Here is a 27,636-nt window from a genome sequence, read left to right on the forward strand (position 1 = left end):
ATTTTATTAATTAATAAATTTTAAAAATACATTTTCATAACAGTTTTAATAACAATGATACAAATGAACTTGGCAGCCAGATGGAGAAAGGCAGAGTCTTAGTCATGTGGGACCCAAAAGACCCAAAACACACTCTCTCCAACTGTTTGCTTTGCCACGTGGATGGTTTCATGAAAACCCCTCCACACATTATGTTTCTCCCCACGGTTTACATACTCGTCGCAGTTTCAAAACTGCACAGGAACAATCGACTGACTCAGAATCCCATATTCCATTTCCAAATTCTCTTCCTTGTTTCCTATAATCGGAAACACCAGAATCTCGTCTTTTGAACTCTCTTCCTCCCGTCTTCGAAGGACTTTTGGTGCGTGTATGGAAGCAAATGCATACCAAAACCAGAGAAACGTCGTCGTCTTTCCTGTGCCTCCTCTGTATCGTTTCCTTCCACTTCCACCTGTGAACCCCTCATTTGGTTTGATAAACCCCAGTTTTCACGGTAAGGTTTTGTTTCCGTACAATCTTCCACCACCAGCACCTTTTGGATTCGGTTTCAGTCCTTCATTCTTGATTCCAATGGAGGACGAAAGGTCTGTCTCGCTTCAAAAGGTAAACAAAATTATTAATGGAGTTCTGTTTTTATTTTCCCTTTTTTAATGATTACGTAGTCTTGTTGAACTCGTTTTCATAGTTATCTAACAATGCTTGGACAATGTGGTTGACTTTTAGTTGGTTTTTGATGTTTAGTTCATGGTTAATGAGGGATTGGTGCCGTCTCTGGAAGAGGAAGAGAGGAGGAAAAATGTTATTTCAAAGCTCAAGAAGGTAAATCTTGGGGTAAATCTTGGGGTTTATATGTATAATTGCTTTCTTTCTTCCTTATAGAAAATTTTACCATCCTTTGTTCGTATTGTCTAGTCGGTTTAAAAGGGTGGTTTTTAAGCAGAGCATCGTATTAATGAATGTTTTCTCTTTGAAGTCATTGTTTTAAGTGGAAATTTATTACTTAGGTTCCGTTTCCGTTCGTTTTGCCGAAAATAAAATATTTTTGGCATTTACTGTGTTTGGGCAATTCTTCTTCAAAGAGAGAGGAAGTCATTTACTGAATTTGACAATCTTGTTGAATCAACTATATCTGTATGTCGTAAATACATAATATTAGTATACTATTACAACGAAACAATCTTAGAAAACAATTTTCATGGAAAACGTTTTCTATCTACAAGTTTTAGTGAAACGAATGGAGCCTTATTTATCTTATATTTGGAAGTAATGCTCTTTTAAGTGGTTTTCATCTCAAGACTTAAACCTTCCTTGTCAAGTATATAAATCTTGGGGTTTATATGATTGTTTTCTTTCTTCCTTATATAAAATTTTACTATCCCTTGTTCATATTACCTATCCGGTAGAAAAGGGTGGTTTTTAAGCAGAGCATTGTATTAATGAATGTTTGTTTTTGAAGTCATTGTTTTAAGTGAAAATTTATCACTTAATTAACTTCCGTTTGGAATAATGCACTTTTAAGTGATTTGCCATCTTAAGAATTAAAACTCTGGTGTCTTTTATGATGTCACAGTTAGTGGTGGCATGGGCTAAGAAGGTTGCCTGGCAGCGTCGGCTTCCTAGAGAACAAATTGCAGCCACATGCGCCACAATATTAACATATGGGTCCTATGGTCTTGGGGTAAGCCTTTCTAATGAAAACCTTCTAGTTCTATTTCAATATTAATATATGCTTTATTTACAAGCCTTAACATTTTTTTTCTAAATTGAGTACAGTGGATCACTACTTTGATTATCTAGGCTAATAATGTTTTTTTATGCTCCTGTTCCAATTTCTAACATTTTGGTGTCAAGCATATTTGAAAAATTAAGTTCAAGGCCTTTCTTCGCTCATGTTTGTATTCGGAACATGAAATTTTGTAAATTCATATGATTCTTGTTTACTAATGTTTTTCTATTCACTTAGGTTCATGGTCCAGAGTCTGATATTGATGCTTTGTGTGTTGGTCCTTTCTTTGCCACCATGGCTGTAAGTTTTTATGTTTTGGCATATTTAGTTTCATCACTTGGATCAAAACATGATTTTGTCTTTATTTTTTTACTTGTTAACTGTGCAGGAGGACTTTTTTATTGTTCTACGAAACATGCTTAAAAGCAGACCGGAAGTATCAGATATTCATTGTGTGAAGGATGCAAAAGTTCCTCTGATGCGGTTCAAATTTGATGGTATCTCAGTTGACCTTCCATATGCTCAGCTTAAATTATTAGTTGTTCCTCATGTAAGTACAAAACCTTGCAATTGATATTTTGTGGATTTTTTAAAAATATGATATTTACAGATCTTATAATAATTTAATTGCTTTGTCTGATTTTTTTTTCCTCTTTCAGATACTTTGTTTCCTTGTTTCTAATAATCTGTTTAAGAGTTGCCCTCTGTATCGTTAGAGTGTTGCAATCATGATCAGTTTTTCCCTCCCTCTGTTGATTATGTGAATTGTTGACTGCCTAATCTATGAACTGCAGAACTTGGATGTACTTAATCCATTCTTTTTGAGGAATATTGATGAAACCAGTTGGAAGAGTTTATCTGGTGTACGTGCTAATCAACAGATTCTTCAACTTGTTCCAAACCTAGAGGTAGAAGTTTGTTTATTTTTCTTCACACAAGTTATTACTTTTGGTTTGCTCATGGAAATGCCAATGTGGGGCATTAGCGTGTGCACGCTTTCAGTTTTTGCATATCTCACATGTCTTTTAATTTGTTTATTTCAGAATTTCCAATCAATGCTACGATATGTTAAACTGTGGGCAAAGAGGCGAGGAGTGTATGGTAATGTATGTAAAATGTGCTTGCTAGTGATTTCAAATTCATGCTTTAATCCTGCTTCAGTTGGCCTATATGAGAATATGCTTTTTTGCCAAAATATGAATCTATGCAATCACTTTGTTGCAGCTAAATGGGTTTCTGGGAGGTGTTCATTTGGCAATTTTAGCGGCGTATGTTTGTCAAAATCATCCAAATGCCGGTGTCAGCACTTTAATATCAAGCTTCTTCAGTACTTTTGCTGCTTGGCCTTGGCCAACACCTGTGGTGCTGCAAGATGGAATTCCATCAACTGCTGGAGCTGTGATTGAGACGCGGTCCTTCATGCCCATTCGTTTGCCATGTAGTCCACTTGAATATTGCCATTCCAATATCACTAAGAGCACATTCTACAAGATCAGATCGGAGTTTCTCAAAGGGCACGATTCAACAAAGGTATGTCTGCTTGTTGTTGATTTAACCATGGTTGATTGGTTATATTTGACCCTGTATAGCTTTTTTGCCTGCTCACTTCCATGGCTGGGAGTACCTTTATGGATTTGTTCTGGAAATTTTAGTTAAATAATTTTATGGTACAAAACAGTTCCTAAATCTTTTTCCTGGGTTCCAGGATTTTTTGAATCCAGGTTTTGATTGGAATACCATTTTCCAGCCTTTTCCATATTCGAAGAAGTATACCCGATTTATCAAAATTTACCTTTCAGCTTCTGATCAAGATGAGCTAGGAGATTGGGTGGGTTGGGTGAAGTCCCGTTTCCGCTGTCTACTTCTTAAGGTAATTGACTTATTTCATTCCATATTACGTAAGTTTATCTTCAAACTTTCAGATGTTTACTAACTATTTTGGCAATTTGCTGGGCACATATATCCACATATGAACCAGTTTTCCGGTGACATATGAACTGAATTTTCAAAAATAATTAAACAAAAGGAATCAAGAATTTTGAATGTTAAATATTGTACGTGTAGTGACCCCCAATGGCCTGAACTGTTTGTAGATGGCATAACTATTCTCAAAATGCTTCCAAAGTTTTGAAATCTTCTTTGATCATATGAATTGCAAGATTCACCGACAATGCTGACATATATTATTTGTTCTGGATATTCTTAGAGTGATCATTCTACTAGTATCTTTATTGTAAATAATAAATTTCGGTAACTTCCTTCTTCTGGTTTTACAGTCTCTTTTATAGCTAAAAGCATAAATTATTTTTCACTAATTGTTGTTATTCATGATTCTTGATATTTGGCATCTTATCCTTTTGAAACACTGACGTTCTATTTCTTGCAGCTTGAAGGGCTGCAAGGCTTTTGTGACCCCAACCCCACGGAATATGTTGACATGGATGTATTGGATCCAAATGTGGTTTTCTACTGGGGTCTAAATCCGACTAGGAGTAGTTTCATGGACATAGAATCAGTTGAGGAGGATTTCCTGGGGAATATATACAGTGGCTACCATGGTATTCCTAGAAAGATAGAATTATCAATTGTGCAAGCTTCTGAACTGCCCAGCAATGTTCAGTTCAATAGTGGAAATGGGAAGAAAATGAAAGCCTGTTGGAAGATTGTGAACGAGCAAAGGATCCCAGCATACTCATCACACCTGCCAGGCTACTTCGTCGGGTATGTGGCAACTAATGGAGACACCAAGCACCTAAGTGCCGGAGGTTAAAATGTTTAAACGTGTTCTTTGTGTTCTGATGCTACCTTTGTTTTTGCTGTTCTGGCTTGGAAACTTTTGAGTTTCTTCATTACACTTTGCAATGGCATCAAAAGGATTTACAGATGCGGATAGGATGTGTGTTTGAGTCGACACTAAAGAATATCTTCTAAAGAGTAAAAACTAGTATGGCTATTGTAAAACATTAAAAGTTCTGACTTTTGTAAATCTATAGAGTATATATGATATTCAATTTTTTGCTTTCTGAGTTTGCTCTACATCAATGGAAATTTGGGCTCTCAAAAATGTAAACCCCAATTACACATGAACAGCCTTTAGGGTTGGGTTTTGCTCCAAACAACCCTCAATTATTTTTATATCATGTCATATTTAGCATAAGGCTTCTTCCATTCTTCTCCATTTTCAATTCTCGTTCCAATGAAAAATAGAAGTTTTAAAAAAAAAAAGGAGAACTTTCTTTCAAAGATGAAGAATCCTATGTCCCCAACTCTTTTCTCTCTCGTTCATGCCCTTCTCCTGATCATTTTCTCTCTGTTTATCCATTGCGCTAGCGTGCAATCTGATGCCACTTTGATAGAGTACATCTGCAAGAAGACACCAAACTACACTCTTTGCGTCTCTTTTCTATACACGTACCCTGAAAGTGCCACAGCAGATGTCAAAGGGCTTGCTGTTATGATGGTCAGAATTGTTCAGGCTAAGGCAATCATGACTCTAAACAAAATCAAAGAGCTCCTTGAAAGCAGCCCAGAACTAATGCTACCCTTATTTTATTGTGCTAAGAAGTACAATGCAATTTTAAGGGCAGATATCCCAGAAGCAATTGAAGCTTTGGACAAGGGCTTTTATAAATTTTCCAAAGCTGGTACAGATGATGCGGCCACTGAGGCCAAATTATGTGAGCAGAATTTTCATGGGAAATCACCTCTGACTTACATGAACAGTGTTGTGCATGACACATCTGCTGTTGCCTCTGCTATTGTCCAGATTTTGCTTTGATGCAGATATCGCTTATGAACAAAAATGATGTCATATAATAAATAAAGGGTTTTCTTTTTCTCTCTTTCTCTTAAGCATGTCTGCACAGGTTACAGTGTAGAACATGTTAAAGTATGAAAAATTAGATTTACATGGTTTAACTTTTATATTTGTATAAATATGATTTATTATTAGTTATGTTAATATTAAATATAACTATTTGAAGAAATTAAAAAAAAAAGACCAATTATAAAATGATGCCACTTTTAGAAATGACCAAAACTGAATAATTCGAAACAGGGCATATTTACAAGAGGCAGAGGAGAACAAAGCAGATGGCCAATTACAAAAGATTAAACAGGGAAGAGGCAGAGAAAAAAACAGAGACATTGGCAATTATTAGTCAAGCATATCCGAAGGACTTGGATTAAAATTGTCTCAATTTCATCATGAAAGTGACTAATTATGCTTATCTAGAGGATTCAATCTTGACATCTTCCTGTAGAAATCCCAATCTTTCTCAAGCTCGGCTGTCCACTTGCAAGAGATAACTCATACTTTCATTTGGGTATATAAAAGGTTTTTCTAATGAGTGCCCTTAATGCACTCATCTATCCGATTTAGTTATAGGATTTAAATAAGATTTTTATTACAAATTATTTATATTTAAAAAATTAAAGGTAAAGTAGTTTTAAGAGCATACATTAAAAAAATTCATATATGAATATTATTTTTCTTTTATATAAATTATTACTCTTAACAAATAGGGAAGAAATCCCAATACAGGTGAAGGGATGAGGTGAGTTGGGAAGCAATCATACAAACTTTTATTAAATAAGCAAAAAAGACAAGAGCCAGCCAATCATAATTCATAACCATTGAATCCTCCTTAAGCATAAGAGCATCATCTACTTTTCTCAATCTCATCCTCTTCTCTTTGCTGTAAATGCAAATGTTGGTGTTGGATGTCCCCTGCTTTCCTTGGCATATGCAATCATGCTTCCTTGTAAATTATTGTGGTGGGTAGACCCCACTCCAACATTACTTTAATATATCTGTCTTATCATTTTACTCTTTGAGATGATCATTTGAAGCAAAATCATATGAAATAATTGCATTTGTTAAAAGAGATGTTGGAGAAAAGTTTCCCTTTTTCTTTTATGGATAATTGAGATATATAAGATAAGCTTTAGAATGTAGATCTCCATTCAATTTCCCTATATCATCCCTCTCTCTCTCTCTCTCTCTCTCTCTCTCTCTCTCTCTCTCTCTCTCTCTCTATATATATATATATATATATATATCTTAATTACGAATAGCTCATCTAACCTAACTTATATTAAATAAAAGTAATTTATTTTTGTTTTAATAAAAAGGCATTTTGTGTTAATTTTTATATATTATATTAAATTTATTTTTAATACGATTAAAAATAAATTATTCACATTAACTTTAAGAAATTCAAAATAAATGAAAATATTTTTTAAAATTTAATTTATAGATTTAAACTCTATTTCAAACTCATTTATTAATTAAGATAATTTAGAGAGTTTGGTATATTACTCTTTACTGTATATAGGAATTTGTCATACAATATATTAGGCAAATTACTTGCGGGGCAGAGATAGGAGTGAGCATTCGGTTCGAACAGAATCGAATTAAATTATAAAAATCAAATTTTAAATTTTAGAAATCAAACCGAATCGAATCGAAATAGGTAAAAAATCAAATCGAATCGCTCTATTTTGATTCGATTCTGTTTAAACCGATTAGTTTTGATTTTTGATTGATTTTTTAATTCAGACTTGATTTTCAAGTTATTTGATTTAATTTTGACTTTGGTTTGAACCTAATAACCATTAATCAATAAAATTAAATAATTAATATATATATATAATTAAATATAATTCATAAATTTCTCATAAAAATAAATCAATTCAAAAATCGATTCGATTCGATTTAGTTCAATTTGAATATATAAATTACTATTTGGTTCAATTCGATTTAACTGATTTTTTTTTCTTTAAAATCGAATCGAACCGAAATAATCAAAATTTTTATAATGTAAAATCAAATCGAACTGATTGAATTTTAAAATCGAATCGATTGAACTAAATTGACTCAATTCAGTTTAATTTTTTTATTTGAATCGAATTCTGCTCTGGGCCAGGCAGAGCTACAAGTTTACTGTGCCCCTCCCCCAAGCCCCCCACCCCCCCAAATAGCTCCCGCTACCTTTTAATTTTTTTTTAATTAAAATTTTTTAATATATTTAAAAAATAAATATTTATATTATATAAAAATTTACATCAATTAATAAGAATTTTTTCAAAAGAAAAGTGTAGAGGAAATCAGGCGGTGAGCAGAACAAAATTCCCTGACCCATCACTACAGCAGTTCGGCAATTAAACCGAAGCACAGCCCAGTCCCCTCTATTCCCATGTTCTTATATGTCCTTGAATGATGAAGACATCTAGGGCCCTAACTGCCGTCTTTCTTAGTCTTAGTCATGTACCTCTCTTGAGCATCTTTTTGCTATTAACCCGGTTCAGTTTCGTGCAATCTGATGCCAATATGATAGCCCAAACTTGCAAGCAGACGCCATTTTACAACCTATGTGTAAGCTCTCTCAACTCAGACCCTAGTAGCTCCAAAGCAGACGTTCGTGGGCTAGCCCTTATAATGGTTAATAAAGTAAAGGCAAAAGCAACCATTTCGCTACACTTGATCAACCAGCTGAGTCAGAAGAGCCTAGGGCTAAAGAATCCCTTGAGTTATTGTGCTGACAATTACGATGCAATTTTAAGTGCAGATATCCCAGAAGCCCTTGAAGCTTTGCAGAAAGGTGACCCCAAGTTTGCACAAGATGGTGTAAAGGATGCTGCAAATGAAGCCAATTTATGTGAAGCTAAATTCCATGGGAAATCTCCCCTCACTAAATTCAACAAAGTTGTGCATGATACTTCGGCTATTGCTGCTCCAGCAATTGCTTTGATATATATATATACAATTATCTTTTTTTCTTCAATAATGCTTGTTTAGAATAATAAATCTTTCTATTAGGGCCTTTGAATTTCATTTGGGTTGGTTTTCATGTGGGCTATTTCTGCTTAAAACAGTGGTTTAACATAGGACAAATTTTCCCCCGCTACACCTCAAACGAAAGTTGTCAAGTGTCATCATCAAAGTGTACGAGGATAGGAACACTGTTGCTGAACATGCGTTCTATTTATAGATCAAATATGCAAGAAAAAACCCTTTTATGATCTCGGTGTCTCTGTCTCGTCTCGAAACCCTTAAAATCCCATCACAGATGTCAAAGCTCTGGCCTCTACAATGCCTAATCTTGTTCTGTCCAATGCATCTGATATGTTGAGCTACATTCAATAACTAATCAAGCAAGGAGCAGACATTCAGTTGCAGAAACCTTTAGCCAATTTGTGCTGAATTGTATATTCCAGGTGTGAAGTACAATCTTCCTCAAGCCATTAATTCTTTGATGAGAGGTAAGTTTGGATTCACCAGCAATTTATTATCTGATGCAGCAAGGGAACTTCTCTGCTTCAAATCAATCCCCATCCAAGATTATCATGATAAAGCAATTTCATGTTTCTTTCATCTTTTCTCTATCGCTCATCTTTGCTTATGTCCTCTTGGAACGTGTATTCTTTTTATTCTTTGAGAGAGAACCCCTTCAAGAATGAAAACCAAAAGCAAGATCCTTTTTTCAGGATCACTATTTTTCATCTTCATATTGTTTTTTTCCCATTTGATTACTGGTTATATGTTTGTCTTGAATCAAAATCGTGTGCAAAACCAACAAGCCAAACGACGATTCATTTGTTTCGTTTCAATAAGCACCACATTATTTGTGAGACACAAATGGGTCAACATCTTTTCTTTTTTAGCGGGACCTCGCAGCGTTGAAGTCGACTTCATTAAAGTTAGAGGGTCGGCATCCATCTTTAATGATGAAACACCATCAACCAGCTAATAAATCAAGGAGTCTATTCAACAAGTAAATTACAGACATATGATGCAAGAAACTAACTTATAATGATCTGGTCAGACAAATGGATACATTTGGCAATACATTCATTTAACAACATACATATGCAACCAATTCTCTTTTCTTTTAAGAAAGAGAAGCCTAACTCCTTCCTAAAATGTCAGTTAATCACCTAATCATAATCAATCATCCTGTTTCCTCTTCTTTAATCCTTCATTAATGAAACGTTCAATCTTCTCTTTGCCTGTCTTTCTCCTTCATGCACTTCTTTTGTTTCTTCTACCAATGATGATAGAAAGCGACAATTTGATAGAAAAAACTTGTAAGAAGACACCCTATTATGATCTCTGTGTCTCGTCTCTTCAATCTAACCCTCAAAGCTCTAACACAGATGTTAGGGGTCTAGCTTCTATAATGGGTAATATCACCCTGTCTGATGCAACTAATACGCTAAATTACATACAAGAGCTAATCAACCAGACCACAGACCCTGAGCTAGAACGGCCCTTGACCCACTGTGCAGAACTGTACATATCTGTTGTCGATTACATTCTTCCCCAAGCTATGGAAGCCTTAGCAAATGGTCACTATGGTTTCGCTAAGTATGGGATATCGGATGCTGGAGAAGAAGCTCATTCATGTGAGAAGAAAACCTCAGGGCTGAAATTACCCTTAACTGAAATGAACAAAGTTATGCAGAATCTCCATGATATAGCTGTAGCCATCATCAATACATTGCTGAATGGTTGATCAGGTTCTCACTTCTCAGTTCCCTCTTTTCTTGCAATTCTCATGTTCAATAAGAAAAATTCAAGTGATTCTTCTACAGTCAATTCTGTGTCCCTAATATCAGCTTCGCCGTTTTATATATGCACTAAAAGTTTTGTTATCTACATGCAACTTCTCAAGTCTTGCATTTCATGGTACACAAGAATAAGAACATTCAAATTTTAATAAGAAAATACCAAGATACTACTTCATTGATGAGAGCTTCATTTCAGTTGTTAAATATCAGAAGGCTCTTGAAGCTCGGTGCAGATATGGGAGTTCTTTTCCCCCTAGCAATTAAACCAATAACCAATTGTGCTACTACATGTGAAAACATGTCTTCAAGTAACAATCCAACATGCTTGTTAAAGAGCAAAAATCTGGCCTGATGAACCATTGCCACAAGGCACACTACTGTGTTTGAAATGATATATATATATACACCAGCAGAACTATAATAAAAACAAAACTAAAATTTCCCTAGGCAAAGTTCAGGAAGGAGGATATACCACTGCTCACCAAAAGCAGCCTGATAGTACACAAAGAAAAGTTGGGAGTTCCACAGTGCTGGAGACAGAAATATCACTGTGCCAACAAGAACAAATAGGCAGGCAAATGCTGAATCAATCCTAATCTAACTGAACCAAATACATCCTCCACTTCAAAGTTGCATTTACCACTCACACGTACACACAAAAATATACAGATCTGTTAAAAGCACTTTCATATCCATAGACCCCTAATATTCTCATGCCACGTGGTTAAGCAAACATGAAAATAAATAAATATGTACAGAACAGAATATTCAAATCACTTATTTCACCAAATTTCTTGGCAAATAACTCGATTCTGAATTTCATTTTCGGAGCAACTTACATGACCATGCATTGTATAATTTGGCTGGCTTAGTTGCAGAGGAGGTAACTTATCAGCACAAAAGTAGCATGGCCTATTAAACATGGCACTAATTTTCCTTACAATCCATTAAGAAACTCAGTTTGGTAATTTAACTCACTCCCCAGTTAAAAAAGTGTACATAGAGGAAATAAATTACCCACCAAACTTCAATTTCAGAGGGCTATTGGTACAAAAAGTGCAAGTCATATAATGCTTGCATGAGCCACAGGGACTAGTAATATCTCTCAAATGTAAGCTTGGCTATAACATCATGATTTTCTCCGCTTTATCCCACGGCTCTTCTTGGATTTTCAAGCGGATCAAAACCAGCTATTGGCTTTATAGAACTGCAAAATATCATATAAACTACTAGAGTTATTACTAAAAAGGAAAGTAATATACAACTTAAACAAAAAGGGTAAGATGTCACAGATATAGAAGGTATTTTTCCAGTCAAAATGAACAGTAACATACTTGGGAGATTCAGAAGGAGGTCCATTTGGGTCACTTGCAGATGGATTCCCAAAGTACTGCACCGCAATCAAACCACTCTCTGCCGTTTCTGCTGATAAAGGAGATCTCTGCATGTTTACAGAAGTAACCCTTGATGACATTCCTGCAAAAGCAAATTCCAAGAATATATGAAGAAAAGTTATCATATATATATATCCTTTAAAGAACAAAGATCCAGTTGAGGATTAGAGCTAGGAAACAAAGATTCAAAGGAACTTGCTTTGCAAAAGTTATTTGAAATTTTGATTGGAGGCCAAATCAAATGATCATCAAGAATTATTAAAAGGAATGCACCAAAAAACAAACTTACAGAGAGAGAGACAGAGAGACTCAGAGTTGGAATTTGAACATCTTATTCTGGAAAATCGCAAGGAAACTAAGAAGGTCCAAACAATTAAAACAAGATAGAAATGTGGGGGGAGGGAAGGAAGATAGTAATATAGTGTACTAGAATAAAAAGAAGACCTGCACATAAGCATTACCTTGAAAGATTATCACTAAACAGAAGAGGATTGTGAACACCATTGCAAACACATAGCTATTAGATGATGATGACGCCTTTGCTGCTTTCATTTTCTTCAAGGCTCTGATTCGCTCAACCCTTGCACGTTTCAACATAGCAAGTTCTGTAATCTCCTTGATCAGCTGCTGGTCAGCAGCATCCAATGATGGACCTCTTGGAGGCCTAGGAGGTTTGGAAGCCTTTTTATTGCTCATCATTTTATGCTTCTCCTTTACCACTTTCTTCTCTACGTTTCCAACAGTTTTCTCTCCATCCAAGTTCACTTGCTCTGGTGCATCAGAACAGTAATTTAACCCCTCTTCACCCTTCATTGTACCATCAACAAAGATGCCACGAATCTTAGCAAGCAACTCCTTCGCTTGAATTTTTACACCAGATATGGAGTCTTTACTTTGATCGTCAACACTAGCATTCACCCCATTTTCAAGATCAACCTCAAGATCTCTCTCTTTCAAAATTATATGATCCATTTCCAGCTACCAAACCCACTCTGATTTTTTTTTTTTTTTTTTTGTAACTTCTCCTCACTCACCAAATGACTAAAGCCCCTATACATTCACAAACCACTCAAAGAATTCAATCCACAAAGTCAACCCATTTCAGGAAATTGAAATTTTACAAGACAAATTATATTTTACGGCGATAATTACCCATGAAGATATCTAACTTCATCAAGTAAACAGCACTTTCCAGTTTGACCATGCAATGAAGCCTATCTTCAATAATAGCAATGCAAAATATTTTTCACGCCAGTGTTGCCTTTCCACTAATAATCAACCAGAGATTAGCAACAGATCCCCATAACGCCAATCTCCAAATGCAACCCCAGGATTGGACAAAGTCCTGAATTTGATTAATGCAAAATACAAAATCAATCACACCAATGTCGAATGTGAAAAGCGTTTCATAATTAAACTACTAATTAAAAAAGGTAAAACCCAGAAAGCGGCTTTAACATTAGAATCAGGAAACACTTACAAATAAAGCAATGAACAGAATTTCAGGCTTACAAATGAAACACCGAGAAATAAATCCACAAAATGTAGATTGTAGCCAATCAAAATCATGAAGGAAGGCATCACAAACAACGCATTACAGATTACGAATAAAAAACAAAACTTGAAGGCACCCAAAAGAGAAAAAAAACACATATACATTAAAAAGTGGAAAAATACCTTGATGGGAAAGCAAGGAAATCCCAGATCCTATGTGGTCAAGAGCAGAGATGAAGGCTACCAAAGAAAAATGATAGCCTGAAAAAGAAATACGCAGTATTGGAATATGATGTATAAATAGAAATAAGAAACAGTTTTGGAGAGAGAAAGAGAAGATAATGGGAAAGAAGCGAGAGATAAGGAATGGACACGAGGAACATGGGTTCAGGTAGAGGAAGGAGGACAACCGGGAAAGTCTAGACTTTGACGCTTTAGAATATGAAAAAAATTATTTATATATAGAAAACAACTAATTAAAAGAAAAAAAAATTATTTATTTGGATAAGAAAAGAGAGCAAAAGTCTCTCTCTGTCTCTGTAATTTCTCTACGCGTGTCATATAAATACAGCCTAACAGCGGAGATGAAGCTCTCCTCCTCCATGGAAGCTTCACCGACACTTGTTTTCCACGTTTACAATGAATTCATTTCAAGTTTTTATTGGGGCATTGATTTTGGGCTTTTTTATTTTTTATGAATAAGAAAAAGTTATTAGGCTAAATAATTATTATTTTTTTATTCCATTCAGCCTTAATGATTCAATTAACAATTATTACTTTATATTTAAAATTTTCATATAATAATTTAAAAAATAATTCAATCACTTAAATTATAAAAAAATTTTATAATTTATTAAAATTATTTTTTATTTCATTTAATTAAATGAGATAATAATATAAATTATAAAAAATTATAATAAATTATTTAAATTATAATAAAATATATTTTAATTTGATTACCCTTTATTTCACTAATTAAATGAGAGATAAAATTAAAAAAATAATTATTGTGTTAAATAAAAATAAGGATAAAATTAAAAAAAATAATTAATATTTCTTAATTTTTTTAAAGTGAGATAATTTTTGAATAAAATAAATTTTAAAAAGTGATAAATTAAAATGAACTATATATATATATATATATATATATATATATATATATATACCGACATAGTACATCTTAAATATGTAATCTACGTGAACTGTACTTACATAGGGGTTCAACAAAATAATTTTTGAGTTTCTTGCAAAATAGAGTTGGATGAGTTTTTTCAATGGGATATCTCATATAGATATTTATTTTGATAGATCAAAATTTTTTAATGCATACGTAATTATATGATTTTTTTGGTTTAATTTAAAATTTACATTCATTTAAAATATATAATTATTCTTTATTCATATGTTTCGTTTTTCACTTTTTTTAACTTTAATATTTTCAAATGATAAATATGTTGTTATTATTTATCAATGAACTTTATCGTTTTTTAAATTGCTAAGCATCGAATCTTTAATTTGAGTTTTAATCAGTACTAAAAACATCATCATTAGTAAGGAGAGGAGCGATAAAAGAGTCAGCGAGGGCTAGTCTAGCGGTCGAGAATTGAATTCAAGCCACATTTTCGCTTTTCAAGTAAGGTTGGCGAAGGCAGCACAATGGAGACCAAAAGTAAGAGTATTATGGTCTGGTAAGGCATAATTAAATTATTATTATTATATTACATATTTAATTATATTATTTAATAATATAAAAAAATTATATAATAGAATGACAATTTATAATGTTATTAATTATATTTAAAATAACATAAGAATCATCATATATAAATATAATTATAATTACTTATTTTAATTTTTTTTATTTATTGTCAGTATTATTATCAACACTGTTCAGCAACTGCTACTACTATAAACACTACTTTTACCCTGTCACCATTACCATCATTAACACATACACCACCACCACTACTTGATAACCATTATCACCACTTAGCTACTGTCATCTCTACTACCACTTGACTATTACCATCTCTACTACCACTTGACTATTACCACAGCTACTATCACTATCTCACCTTATCACCACCACTACCCCTAGCATTCAATTTCTAATCACTGGAACCATTATCGCTTATTACTAACACTATAAATTAATTAAAAATTAAAATAAAATTATTATTATATTACATTATTTATATTTTTATTTTACAATTAAATATAGGAATGTAAATATTACAATATATTATAATTTTAATTTTATTACATAATTGATTACATTGCATTACATTATACTCTATTAAACATAACCTAAAATCACAAAAAGTCCGGTCAAGATTTATAACACAACACCAAATGAGTCAAAATAATAGGTAATGCAAGAGCCTATAACCAATATATTTACTTTCGACACATGGTTAATCTATTTTTGCACGAGCAGGGCTTTTGTTCCACGAATTGGTGGTGAAAAAAAAATTATTTACTCTGGAAACCAGGCTCATCTTGTGCAAAAGAAAAAGTTCCTGCAAGGCGGCATCGAATTTTATTCAACAACAATAAATCACAGGTTTCTCGACATAAATAAAAGAAACCTGATAATGTTTATTGCTGAAGGTTAAACAAGAGGTTGACGTTAAAACTTGAAAATAGCCGCCCCACTTGATGGCTTTGAAGCGAAAACATAGAGGCCAAGATCATTCTCGTTGATTATACCCTTGTCAATCCTTGCTTGGAAGAACTTTTCCTGACAACATGAAACTGTTAGTATCCATGGCAGAAAACATAAGACAGGGAGGGGGCAATTTGCAGTTAAAAAATGTCGAACTACCTTCAAATTGAGGATGAACTGTGGGACAATGGACTCTTTTACCAAAGCTACTGCACAGCCGCCCCATCCAGCACCTGTAAGCCTTGCACCTAAAGCACCATGTTCCCGGCAAACTTTTATAAGTTCTTCCAACTCTGGGCAGCTGTTATCAGCAAGAGAAAGACAGATCCAACACAATCAGCATGCTACAGAAGAGACTTTGAAGGAATAAATTTATGTTAGGCAGCAGGCTCAGAAAGAAAGTAAATGGAGAAGCCAACCAAATGGCCATAGCAGTCAAGCAATGTCCAATTTTATGTGCAAGGCATAGAACCAAGCATAAGATCTCTCTCTCTCTCTCTCTCTCTCTCTCTCTCCCCCTCTTTTCGTTCCCCAATTGTATTAAAGGTGGCAGCTCAATGCTTACCAATGTGGAAAATTCACATCTTAAAGAATCACGGTGAAGAGAGTTTGTAACACCCCTATATTCATCAGTTCCGTACAGATTACTTTTCCGGCGACTGATGTCTGTCCGGACAGTTAGGATATTCAGAACTATAATTAAGTCACCTACAAAAGTCATAAATAAAAATAAATAATAATTACATGAAGTTAAAATTGAAATAAGAAAAACAAACATAAAAGGTTAAATGAGCTAAGGCACGGCGATGGGTGACCGTATTGGGAAGTGACTGCGAGATCAGTTGCTGCCCAAATTTCATGTGGGACACTGTGACATCCTAGGTCTAAGGATAATTGCGAAGTTAGTAGTAATGTGAAACTACAGAAAAACTTGAGAACAAACTCAAATAATTAAATCAGTTTTCAGGAAACAATATAGAGTTATTGGAAAAACGGATCAGACCGGTAAGGGACAATTTGTTCAATTCTCTCTTAGAGGTGACTCTTGGCCTAAATGTCCAATAAAATATAGAAAATTAAAATTATAAAAAGCATATTAGAAATGAAGAGGTTAGTGAAAAAAGAAAGGAAAAGAAGTGTTTTTTTGCAGATTTTGAAGAACTGTTTTCTAAATTTTAATTAAAGGTCCATTAGGCAAATCTCCCATCGGCAAAGTATAGAGAGATGGTCTTGGGTTCAAAAAGTAAAGATATATAAAATGGGAGAACAAATCACTGGATGCGCCTTTTGGTGGAATAGCCTGGAGAGTTAGAAGAACTCCAGGGTTAAACGTGCTCGCTTGAGAGAAATCTTAGGATGGGTGACCTCCTGAGAAGTTTTCCATTCCACCTATGGAACAAAACCGTGAGGCTTATGACAAAAGCGGACAATTACTTTAGTGGTTGAAGCCCGACTGTTACAGAGCTGATGTAAATTCTTGCATATTTTGGAAAGAAACTTGGAACTCAAAATTTGTACCTGCATTCGTATAAAACACTGCAGCTGTAGTGGCTGTCATTCATAAGGTCACCCAGCTTCTTTAACTTGTCCTTATCACTGCCAAACAATTTTTGAGGAGTTGATGCTTTTTAGTCTTAAATATCAGAAGTTACCTTGTCATGTAAATAAATTTCTAGGATCACCAAATATATGAACAAAAAGAGCTGATAAATCCAATGGAAAAGAAAAGAAATTGATTTTTTTTCTCCTTCAACAATATATTCGTACCATATCCCAACCATGTGAAAAACTAAGTCCATGTGATCAACAAGCAGGTTTACATAATAGTAAAAATTCATAGAAAGTACATAGGCATTCCAAGATGCATGTATCAGAAATTCTGTAAGGTTTTAAGTACAAACCTCAAATTTGATGATACAGTGTCCTTGAAAGCACGTACCCGCCTTGCTTCAGAGTAAACATGAGCAGCCCTCTGGAAAAAGAATGCAAATTAAAATTAACATCCAATCTGAATTAAAAAGAGCTAAAATACAAATATTGGCTCCAAAAAAGACACAAAATGAATCAATAATACATCACTAAATAAAGAATGACGACGAAGACAAACACATAGAAATAGTACCTGATGTAACTTATAGTGCTTGGCTGCTTTTAGTACATCCAATGAGGTTGCGGAATTGCTGAAAATCGATGGCAGATTTTCCTCAATGATTTTCTCAATCTCTTCAGCCGTATACGGTTCCTCTTTTAAAAATTCCTGCAGCATACAGAAAGGTGTGACAATTTGGTAGAAGTAAAGATGGACCAATTATTAACTACAATGACAAGGTATCATGTATCCGCCAAGAAAGCATCTACAACATATCATCTAATGTCAACCAAGATAGGAACAGTATTGTTATTATATCAAAGAGCATAATGGCAAATACCTTAACAGCAACAACAGGATCAGAAGAACCATGACTACTAGCAAATGAGACGCACAACCCCTCAACATCAGAAAGGGTTTTCACTTTTGATGTTGCATCTTGTGGTTTCATTCCAAGCTTTATTGCAAGTACAATCTGAAGAAATATCCCAAAAGACCAATGTAAGTATGAACATCTCACACATATATAGGGCGAAAGATATTTGCTAAGTTGTAACTTGTAAGCATTTGGATCCCTTTTCTTCTCTTTCTTTGAAGGGTGAGGAGGTAAGGAGAGTTCATTTATGAAGTCTGTTCATACTTCATAGATTTAGCAAAAATTCATGTATGGTCATTTGAAACTGTAAATTCAAAGTTTAGGCTACTCATAGTCTCATAGATATTTTCTGCAGATAAAAAGAAGATTTTATTGGAGGAATTCAAAATGAAAAAGGAACAATATGTCAAAGACATAAAGAAATATACACAAGAAAAAATTGTGCTTACAGCAGCTAGCCGACATTCAACAACTCTGTTGTTGTAATTTGTAGCAGCAGTGACAGCCTTTTGAGATTCTGCCAAGGAATGTGCAATTACAAAAGTCCCACCAGTAGGAAGTTGCACATCAGTGGCACGAATAGGGTTGAAATCAATAAGCTCTGCGAACCCAGTTTGGGCCATGACAGAGATTGCCTGACAAAGAAAACAAATTTAATATAACACTATGCACAAGATCATAATGCAACTCCATACCAAATAGCCCAGACAACAGGATCATACAACTGACATAATATTGCAAACAAAAGCCCATTACAATTATCCTTGACCAAAAGAAGAACCCTCACTAACTCAACTAGAGAAATTTCAAATATTTAAGCAACAATAAAAAAAGAAAATGTTTTGGCAGCTAACAGGTGCCAGCAGCATCAAAATGCAATAAAAGTATAAGAAGATTCATGAGACTAATTATAACCTGATCCATTCCTCCAGATTGTGTTCCAATGTGCCTTTCACAATCACATGTGAGTTGGGCAATTTCTTTCTGTAAAAGAGGGAGCAATGTCAAAAATCATTTGACAAAAGGAACAAAAAAAGGAAAAAGGAAGAAAAGTAAATGGAAGGATGTATGAAAACAAAATCTGCATGGCCTAGCTCTTTGTTAGCTCTTGTGTGTAAACAGAAATCATCCACCATCTAGACACTAGAGCATATACCCAGTATACAGATAAGGAATTGAATTAGATATCTGAAGTGATACTGTAAGTGTAAAGTTTAGTAGCATCAACAATATCATTCTAAATTGCACCATCATCAAACAACACTCAAACTCACAGTCAATGAAAAATTAAAGGAAAAAAAAAACCCTCATCTTATCAGTATTATCAGTCTCTCAAGTATGCTTTGCATAATCACTAGAATAATTATGGATTGAAATAAGAACGAAGATATTAAGAGAATTTAAAAGACTGGATAAAGTGCACTACTATTACTGTGTACGGTATAAGGTTGGTGAACGAGTGGTTTACCTTTGGAAAGTTCACATTAAAAGCAGCCATAATAGCAATTGTAGAAGAACAGACGAATGCTGTGGAGCTTGATAGACCCGAACCTAGACCAATGAAAAACAATTAACCTTCATTATGTAAGATAGGAAATACCTCAAATTCAAAGTATTGAAATAGCCAATCAATTAACTTCCCATAGGTAATACACCTGTTGGGACAGTTCCATCGACAAGAACATCAAGTCCAACTGGCACACCAACATCCACTTCTTTTGATTTAGCATATTCATAATAACCTTTGTACCTGGAGAGCACAGAAACTCAAATTAACATACTACTATCTGTTTCAAGAGATTGGAGCGGGCGGTTATACGATACAAGAAACAAAAGGTGCAGACTTTGGCTCTTACCCGCAGATGAAATAATGGCCCCATCTATGATTTTTCAAGTCAATTTCCTGCACAGTAAAGATAATGGAGGTAATTAAGTCAAAAGAACACTGAGACGCACGTTCACATACATATCATGAAGCGACATAAATAAAAAATCAGTGTTTCCAGATAAGCAAGAGAAATTAGTGAATACCTGGTTAGGATCAGCAGGATAAGTACACATGGTGTACTTGTCATTAACATTAGCGATTCTAAGAAACTTTTGAGCCTCTCCGGCGTCATGCTTGCGGATTGCTACGATGGTGTCTTGCCGGATTGCCATCGGCAGCACCGAGTAACCTTCATAGTCAATGTGCTCTCCGATCAAGTTCACTCTCCCTGCATCTCAGATAGAAACAGATCAATCACCAACGAGCAATCAATTCTCCAGCAATTATCCAAATTCACCAACAGAATTATTTTTTAAGTCGTAAATGAATCTAATAAAGGACTTCCAAATCCAGTAATCAGGGAATTAGAATTTCGTTTGTTTTCTATCATTTTCTCAGCCACCAGACAGACAACTGAATGAAAGAATGCAAAATTTGACCTGGAGATCGAGCATAGACGTCAGGAAGATGTCCAAAGACTTGGAGAAACTTGGATTTCAATCTGTCAAATCTAAGCTGAGCTTCTTCGAGCAGAGAACCATCTCCATAAACAGGCTCCAAAGAATAGTAAGTCGGAATTGGAAGCTCTTCGTGTTTAGCCATTGATGATCTCTGGTTATCAACGAAATCACTCTATCTAAAACGCCACCGCAAAGATACAACGAGAAGCGAAAAGAAAAAGAGAAAAAGAAAACGAAAAAAAAAATTAATAAAATAAGCCCGGTATAAAAGTATTTTAATTTTTTTAATAGTAAAATATTTAAAAATAAACTAAAATTTTGTAAATTATTTACTTTTAATTAAAAATTATAAAAATTTATTGTTAAACCCGCGGCTTGTGACTCGGTAATCTTAACTGTTCACATTAAAAACGACAAAGATTCTAGCCTGCAACGCACAATCCAAAACAAAGTTGGCGATAAAAAGTTTTATGAGATATAATAATAATAATAATTATTAAAAGGTTAATCAATCCGCCGCTCGTGATTTTGTTGACATAAATTAAAAGGCCGCACGTGTCAAGGACATGAGCAATTGAGACATTTTGGCATTTTGTGGAGATTCGTTGTGCACCAATTCCATGCCACCACTTGTAATCATGTTTATTCTTTACGACATTAACAAAAGAAAAAAAAAATTACTTTTAAATTTATTGAATTATGATTTATCGAGCTTAAATGTTGAATGTTGGGTTATTGTTGATTTTATATGAATTTAATTGCAAGCTAATTTATGTTGGATCTATGCACTTGGGCAAAATCTGAAGCCTGAGCAGAAGGGGTGAAAGAGATGATGGATTAGGTGAAAGAGAGAGTAAGGATAGGACAGAGAGAGATTGGAAAGAGGAGAAATTTTATCCCCATGTTATCTACTTACCTGCAAACCAACTATTGCAGTTAAGAAGGGTTTTATTATAACTGAAAGCAAAGTTAGGAAAGATTGATGTTGTAAATTAAAGTTTGAAGATTGTATTATTATAATATTAATATTATATTTGATGGAGTGTAATATAATATAATATAATTAATTATGAAATGTAATCAAATATATAATGTAATTATTTTATATTCTTATGCTTTGTTGAAAATAAAAATAATATAATATAATATAATGATAATTTTAATTTTAATATATTATTTATAATAATATAATGTAATAATAATTCTAATTTTAATATTTTATTTATTTATAATATTAATAATAAATGATAATTATTACAATGATTAATAATCAATTAAAAATAATGGTTAAATAATAGTGATCATAGTAATGTGAGATAGTGGTATTTATAGCTTTCAAATGGTGATAGAGGTGGCAATGTAGTAATGATGGCGGCAACAATAATGGTAGCAGAATGATGGGGTTATTGTGAATAATGATGTTGATTGTATTAAAAATCAATAAAAATAATCAAAATAAATAATAATGATTATATTATTTTTTATATATAATGATCATTATATTATTTTAATTATAATTGATTATATTATATAATTATTATTTTATTATATATTTTTTTTATTATTAGATAATATAATTAAATATATAATATAATATTAATTATATTTTAAATTTAATTACGTTATATTAAATACAATGTAAATTTAGAAATGATAAATATAATTTATTTGCATAATCTAAAATAAAGTTGGTGATAAAAAGTTTTTTGAGGGATAATAATAATAATAATAATAATAATAATGATTAAAAGCTTTAATCAATCCATCACTCATGATTTTGTTGAGATAAATTACAAAGACATCACGTATCAATGACATGAGCAATTGAGGAGAAATTATACACTGCCATGATAATTTTATGTAGGTATATTTATATAAAATGGTAAATCAATGGATAATTTATAAATAAGTAAAATTAATTATTAAATCTGAAAAAAAATATAACTGCGTTTGAAATAAAAAAAATAAAAAAAAGTAAAAATAACTATTAATAATAGATTTAGCATTTCATGTACATTATGATTCCATAAAATTATTCTTGATGGAGACATTTTGACATATTACGGAGATTTGTTGTACACCAATCCCATGCCACCACCTGTACTCCACTATTTTTCTTTACGAAATTAACAAAATATTATTCTTGCTACGTGATGCTCCTTCCCATCCTGTAGGTTGGATAAATTGTAATCCAAAATTTATATGATTATTTTATTTTCATTATTAAATTTTAATTTATCAAATAAAATTTTTAAACTTTAAATTTATTATTTTTTTAAAATTCCCAACCTACAGCGGTAAATTTATAAATTAAAAAGAATAAACAACCTTTTTATCATGTTTTATTTTTTTTTCTTTTTCTATATTTATAATTAAATTAATTAATAATTATTATCAATAAAATTATTTTATTTAATAAATTTATTAATAAAATTACTAATTATATATGTGTTATTTACTGTTAATTAAAATTTAATTTGCGACAACTTGAAAAATAATAATATAATAGTAAATTTTAAAATAATATTTCATTAATATATGATGTTTTGTCAATTTTTTAATTTTTATAAAAAAATAAATAATAATTTATAAATTTATTTTGACTAAATATTAATTTATATTAATTATAAAAAAATGAACATGAAAATCTATTATTGCTGATTAATAGATATTTTCTAAGTAAAACTAAAGTTAAAAACAAATTAACGTTAATTGATTGAAATAAAATAAATACTTAAGTTGAATGATGATTAGTACAATTTATTCCGATAGGTTACATCCCTATTATTTCTTATATATAATAATAAAATTTTCAAAGAAGATCTACAAAATTGTTTCAATAAATTAAGTACATAGATGGGATATCTTTTATTAATAAAATTTGATTTAATACTAATATTTTAAATAAATTAAATTAATTTTAAAATGCATTCTGAAAATTATATCTATACGAAATTTAATTTTAATGTGCAAAGATATCTTTAATAAAAAAAATTATCATCATATTTCCTTTTTTCTTAAAATTAATTTTAATAAGCAAAGATATCTTTAATAAAAAAAATTATTCATATTTCCTTATTTTTAATAAAAACGTTGAGTTTTTTATGTTTCTGATTCGTTTGGTTATTACATTTTTTGTTTCACATTAAAAAATACTAAATTTTTTAAATTTAAAATGGATCGAATTAATTAATATAATAAAAAAATTATAATTAAATTCTGCCGATTTGGGATTTGGATCTTAATTGGGCCTAGCTTATCAAAACAAAGAATCCAACTTTTCTACGAGCCCGGCCCACTGATCCATCACCGGTTCGCGGTGCTACTCGACTTTATTTCATTTGTTTCAGCGGGAAAACGCGATAAAATCTCACGCCACCTCCGCATGGAAAAATACACTCTCACTGCTTCTTTCCATTTCTTCAAACACTGAACAAACAATGACGCCGGATATCACCATCACCAGAAGCCCATACGACCACCGCTTGTTCATCGTTGACTTCTTCGGCACTGCCATCGACGTCACTGTCACCTTGTCCGCCTCCGTCGCTCGGAAATGGCTCTACACTACTCTCTTCCTCCGCCGAAGGTATAAGGGCCGTCTTGTCGTCGGCGTCGGTGTCCAATGGACTCCTTGGAACGGAAACGATCCTCCCGCTGATACTCTCCAGCTCTGCGTGGGAACTCGCTGCTTGATCTTCCAACTCTCTCTAGCTGATACCGTTCCACGCATTCTTCGCCGCTTTCTCTTAAATCCGAGCATCACTTTCGTTGGGATTTGGAATGGCTCGGACGAGAAGAAGCTGTTGATGTCAGTACACGAGCTGAGCATTCACAGGCTTCTAGATTTGAGGAAATATGTGTTGACTGATGATGGAGAAAGTCTTGATAGAGCTTCAGTGGAGAGGATTGTGAAGGAGTGTCTGGGCTATGAGGGGGTGAGATTAGAGAAGCATATCAGCATGAGTGATTGGGGTGATGAGGATCTCTCTTATGGTCAGATTTTGCAGGCTTGTGTAGATTCTTATGTGGCCTTTGAGATTGGTAAGAAATTGCATGCGTGGAAGCTGTGAAGATCAGTTGTTTCATGTTACTGAATCTGGGTAGGACTTTTTAACTTTTGCAAAATAGACTATGCACAATTTTGTTGTCTATGGAGATGGATTTGATATAGCTCAGACAATCCATGAAAATAATGTGGTAGCAACTTGCTAAAACCTGGAAATTTTAACTGAAATTGATCATTCGATATCATTGAATAGTAACATGTTTACTGCAATTTCTTCTGTGTTCGTTGCTTGTTGAAAGCTTGATGAATTGTCATTCAATATGAGAAAATTGAGATTTCCCAAGCATATATGATTAGTTGCTGTGAAATAAAAGAAAACCGAAAACCAGCAATAGGGTGTTATTTTCTCATTGGTTTGTCTAGCGGAGACCAAAACCTATTTGATCCGAAAACACAGAAGCATTTGCCATGAACATAGACCCATACACCTAACGATCCTTCACGCAGCAGTTGGCCAATTGCTGCATGAATCTTACAGAGAGGATTGAGGAAATCATTCTTTTTGTTATGTATTTTATTGTTCTATTTAACTGTGTATTTGATCACTTGTAAAAGGAGTTCAAATTAGTCCGGGGTGAACAGGATTATTTAATTTTCTTCGCAAAACCTGGTGCTGTAGATGTGCGTTTTCAATCATGGCAATTGTCGAATTTCATGTCCTTGATTTTGATTGTTTTGCGGGGGTTGAGGTTTAAAAATTGCCACGTAAATCAGCTCAAAATTTATTCTTGGACTAAATGGGATATTGGCAAAAAATTTTCAAAAACAAATTGAATCTTAATCCACAAATTAATGTGGCACTAATTGCAAACAAATTGAAAAAGGAAAATTTTTGTCTCTCTAGTAAATCAAGTGCATTAGTCTCGCAACAAATTGAGTCTAAATAAAAAAATTATAAACAAATAATATTTGGTATAAATTATTCTTTTTTTTTAATTTCCATTAATTTAACTTGTTATTAGATTAATAATTCCATATTAAAATGTACATGTCTTGAATACTCGAGATAATGGTTTAAATTTTAACAATCTCATCATTTTTAATAATTTTTTGGGTATATCCATTCAACTTTTAACTTTTTTTTAATATTTTTTATAATTTATAATTTATTTATAATATATATTAAAATATAAATAAAGATGCGAATAATAATAATAATTTTTCTAGGAGATAAATTTGAAGATACAATTTTAAATTCGATTTATTTTGGAGGGAATCACAAGCAGCTATTCTCACGTGAGACGCATAAGCCCTGCCAACATCCCTGTCTTGCTTTATTGCAATTAAAAAACGCTGCAAAGCATAGGCAGAGATTCTATTTGCAACCATCGCATCCCATCTCACCCCAAATGACAAGACCCATACATTAGTCGAGCCTTCACAGTACAGGTCTTCGACATTAGCATTCACCTGACTGTCACATCCACGCGATCTGTTGTCTGTAACTGGCAATATAAATCCTCTGCTTTCGCCGCCGCAAGCTCGTTGTTGGCTTCGGGTTGCAGTGGCGCCCTTCATTCTCTATCATCCCTCCACCGCCACTCAATTTTACTGTGAATTATATGCATTGGATTTGGCAATTTCCTTGTTATGTGATTACTGTTTGTCTTTTCCATATTTATCTGATATTGAGGCTACATCAAATCTATTAATTTCTCGGAATGCCTTGTCTTGATTTCTATTGCCCTTTCAATTGGTTTCTCCAATTTAAATTCTTTCTATTCCACTACTTTAATTGAATGACATTTTGTTTTCTTTTTTTACAAATTCAATTTTATGGCGTGCTCAGCTTTGAAACTAGGAACATCTATGTTTGAATGATTGTTCTGTTATTAGACATGGGTGAGAAATGTTGGTTTCATAAGATTTTTCTTTTGATGCCTGATAATATTTTTCGACTCTTTTTATTCGATTCTCTGATTCAAGTTTAATGTTTAGATATTTTTTCTTCATCAATTACAGTGAAATGTTGGATGTCAAAAGTGTGTTCATTGGTAGTTAACCTAGATGAAATGCTTTAGGCTTCATGTGCTCTTTATCAATTGTGTTCATATTCTTTGTCAAGGTAAAACAATTATGTCACAAAGGTGTTTTTCAAAAGTCCTGGTTTCTGGGTATGATAAGGTTTCATGTGAAATACATCTTAGAAGACTAACCCCAAGGAAAAAAAATTATAGACAAAAGTAAAATATCTTAGATAATTGAGGAGCGGCAATGTTATGGCGTGTTTGGCATTGTGATTCAAACATACTTTTTAGAAAAAAAAAAGAATTATTTTAGATATTATTAGAAAAAAATAATGTAGCTATTCTTAGAGTTTTCTAAATAAAATATTATCAAATTTAGCATAAAATTATTTTTGAATATTATATAATTAATATATTTAGAAGGTTCTTTTCTCAAACGACAATACCAAGTCCAAGGCTCAGGGTTCAATACCAGCTAAACCATCATTATGTTATTTTAATTATAGTTAATTATATTATGTAATTATTATTTTATTATATTAATTTTTTTATTATTAAATAATATAATTAAATATATAATTTAATCATAATTTTATTATAATTTTAATTTCGTTATATTAAATAAGATCTAAGTTCGGAGATGATAGATATAGTATTTATTTAGCATTATATTTGAAGGGTCAAAATTACTTTCTTAAATAAAAATATTATTTTAAATGACATTAAAAAAAAATTAAAAAAAAAATATTTTATTATTTTAATATTTTTATAATTAAAATTTATTAAATTTAATTTTAAATTATTTTTTAATATTTTTCTGATTAATATATTTAA

The 27,636-nt window shown here is 32.7% G+C and overlaps 7 protein-coding genes across 11 annotated transcripts; 5 read left to right on the plus strand and 2 right to left on the minus strand.

Annotated features, from left to right (window-relative positions):
- Nucleotides 1-196: 196 nt before the first annotated feature.
- Nucleotides 197-4,752, plus strand: LOC110672964 (nuclear poly(A) polymerase 3). Its single transcript, XM_021835919.2, has 10 exons — nt 197-606; nt 745-822; nt 1,574-1,681; nt 1,967-2,029; nt 2,118-2,279; nt 2,524-2,637; nt 2,773-2,835; nt 2,954-3,259; nt 3,435-3,599; nt 4,116-4,752. The coding sequence occupies exons 1-10, from the start codon at nt 373-375 to the stop codon at nt 4,497-4,499; spliced, it is 1,677 nt and encodes a 558-aa protein (XP_021691611.2). The 5' UTR covers nt 197-372; the 3' UTR covers nt 4,500-4,752.
- A 141-nt stretch (nt 4,753-4,893) lies between these two features.
- LOC110672966 (cell wall / vacuolar inhibitor of fructosidase 1) lies at nt 4,894-5,569 on the plus strand. Its single transcript, XM_021835922.2, has one exon. The coding sequence runs from the start codon at nt 4,926-4,928 to the stop codon at nt 5,505-5,507; it is 582 nt and encodes a 193-aa protein (XP_021691614.2). The 5' UTR covers nt 4,894-4,925; the 3' UTR covers nt 5,508-5,569.
- Nucleotides 5,570-7,837: 2,268 nt separating this feature from the next.
- Nucleotides 7,838-9,104, plus strand: LOC110672974 (cell wall / vacuolar inhibitor of fructosidase 1). The gene has a single exon (XM_021835933.2). The coding sequence runs from the start codon at nt 7,947-7,949 to the stop codon at nt 8,526-8,528; it is 582 nt and encodes a 193-aa protein (XP_021691625.2). The 5' UTR covers nt 7,838-7,946; the 3' UTR covers nt 8,529-9,104.
- A 273-nt stretch (nt 9,105-9,377) lies between these two features.
- On the plus strand, nt 9,378-10,427 carry LOC110672975 (cell wall / vacuolar inhibitor of fructosidase 1-like). The gene has a single exon (XM_021835934.2). The coding sequence runs from the start codon at nt 9,715-9,717 to the stop codon at nt 10,243-10,245; it is 531 nt and encodes a 176-aa protein (XP_021691626.2). The 5' UTR covers nt 9,378-9,714; the 3' UTR covers nt 10,246-10,427.
- Nucleotides 10,428-11,090: 663 nt separating this feature from the next.
- LOC110672973 (uncharacterized) lies at nt 11,091-13,727 on the minus strand. 3 transcript variants are annotated; one of them, XM_021835932.2, is made up of 4 exons: nt 13,372-13,714; nt 12,156-13,039; nt 11,635-11,776; nt 11,091-11,507 (listed from the first exon to the last, which is right to left on the minus strand). In XM_021835932.2, exons 2-4 carry the CDS (start codon nt 12,664-12,666, stop codon nt 11,447-11,449), a joined length of 714 nt encoding a protein of 237 aa, XP_021691624.1. In that variant the 5' UTR covers nt 12,667-13,039; nt 13,372-13,714; the 3' UTR covers nt 11,091-11,446. The 3 variants fall into 3 exon arrangements, with proteins under 3 accessions (XP_021691624.1, XP_058000870.1, XP_058000869.1); XM_058144887.1 differs by lacking the exon at nt 11,091-11,507 and adding an exon at nt 11,984-12,049 and having other exon boundaries at nt 11,637-11,776; nt 13,372-13,725; XM_058144886.1 differs by lacking the exons at nt 11,091-11,507; nt 11,635-11,776 and adding an exon at nt 11,786-12,049 and having other exon boundaries at nt 13,372-13,727.
- A 1,679-nt stretch (nt 13,728-15,406) lies between these two features.
- LOC110672942 (galactokinase) lies at nt 15,407-21,017 on the minus strand. 3 transcript variants are annotated; one of them, XM_021835875.2, is made up of 13 exons: nt 20,746-21,015; nt 20,350-20,534; nt 20,175-20,221; nt 19,974-20,068; nt 19,787-19,869; nt 19,234-19,302; nt 18,768-18,953; nt 18,283-18,417; nt 17,976-18,110; nt 17,755-17,825; nt 17,372-17,449; nt 16,013-16,154; nt 15,407-15,928 (listed from the first exon to the last, which is right to left on the minus strand). In XM_021835875.2, exons 1-13 carry the CDS (start codon nt 20,906-20,908, stop codon nt 15,818-15,820), a joined length of 1,500 nt encoding a protein of 499 aa, XP_021691567.2. In that variant the 5' UTR covers nt 20,909-21,015; the 3' UTR covers nt 15,407-15,817. The 3 variants fall into 3 exon arrangements, 2 of the variants coding, with proteins under 2 accessions (XP_021691567.2, XP_058000872.1); XR_009148086.1 differs by lacking the exon at nt 15,407-15,928 and adding an exon at nt 16,419-16,561 and having other exon boundaries at nt 16,012-16,154; nt 20,746-21,016; XM_058144889.1 differs by lacking the exons at nt 15,407-15,928; nt 16,013-16,154 and adding an exon at nt 16,569-17,263 and having other exon boundaries at nt 20,746-21,017.
- Nucleotides 21,018-24,154: 3,137 nt separating this feature from the next.
- On the plus strand, nt 24,155-24,986 carry LOC110673003 (uncharacterized). Its single transcript, XM_021835963.2, has one exon. It carries the CDS (start codon nt 24,207-24,209, stop codon nt 24,837-24,839), a length of 633 nt encoding a protein of 210 aa, XP_021691655.1. The 5' UTR covers nt 24,155-24,206; the 3' UTR covers nt 24,840-24,986.
- The last annotated feature ends 2,650 nt before the right edge of the window (nt 24,987-27,636 follow it).

This window comes from Hevea brasiliensis, chromosome 4 (assembly GCF_030052815.1).
Source record: "Hevea brasiliensis isolate MT/VB/25A 57/8 chromosome 4, ASM3005281v1, whole genome shotgun sequence".
NCBI lineage: Eukaryota > Viridiplantae > Streptophyta > Magnoliopsida > Malpighiales > Euphorbiaceae > Hevea > Hevea brasiliensis.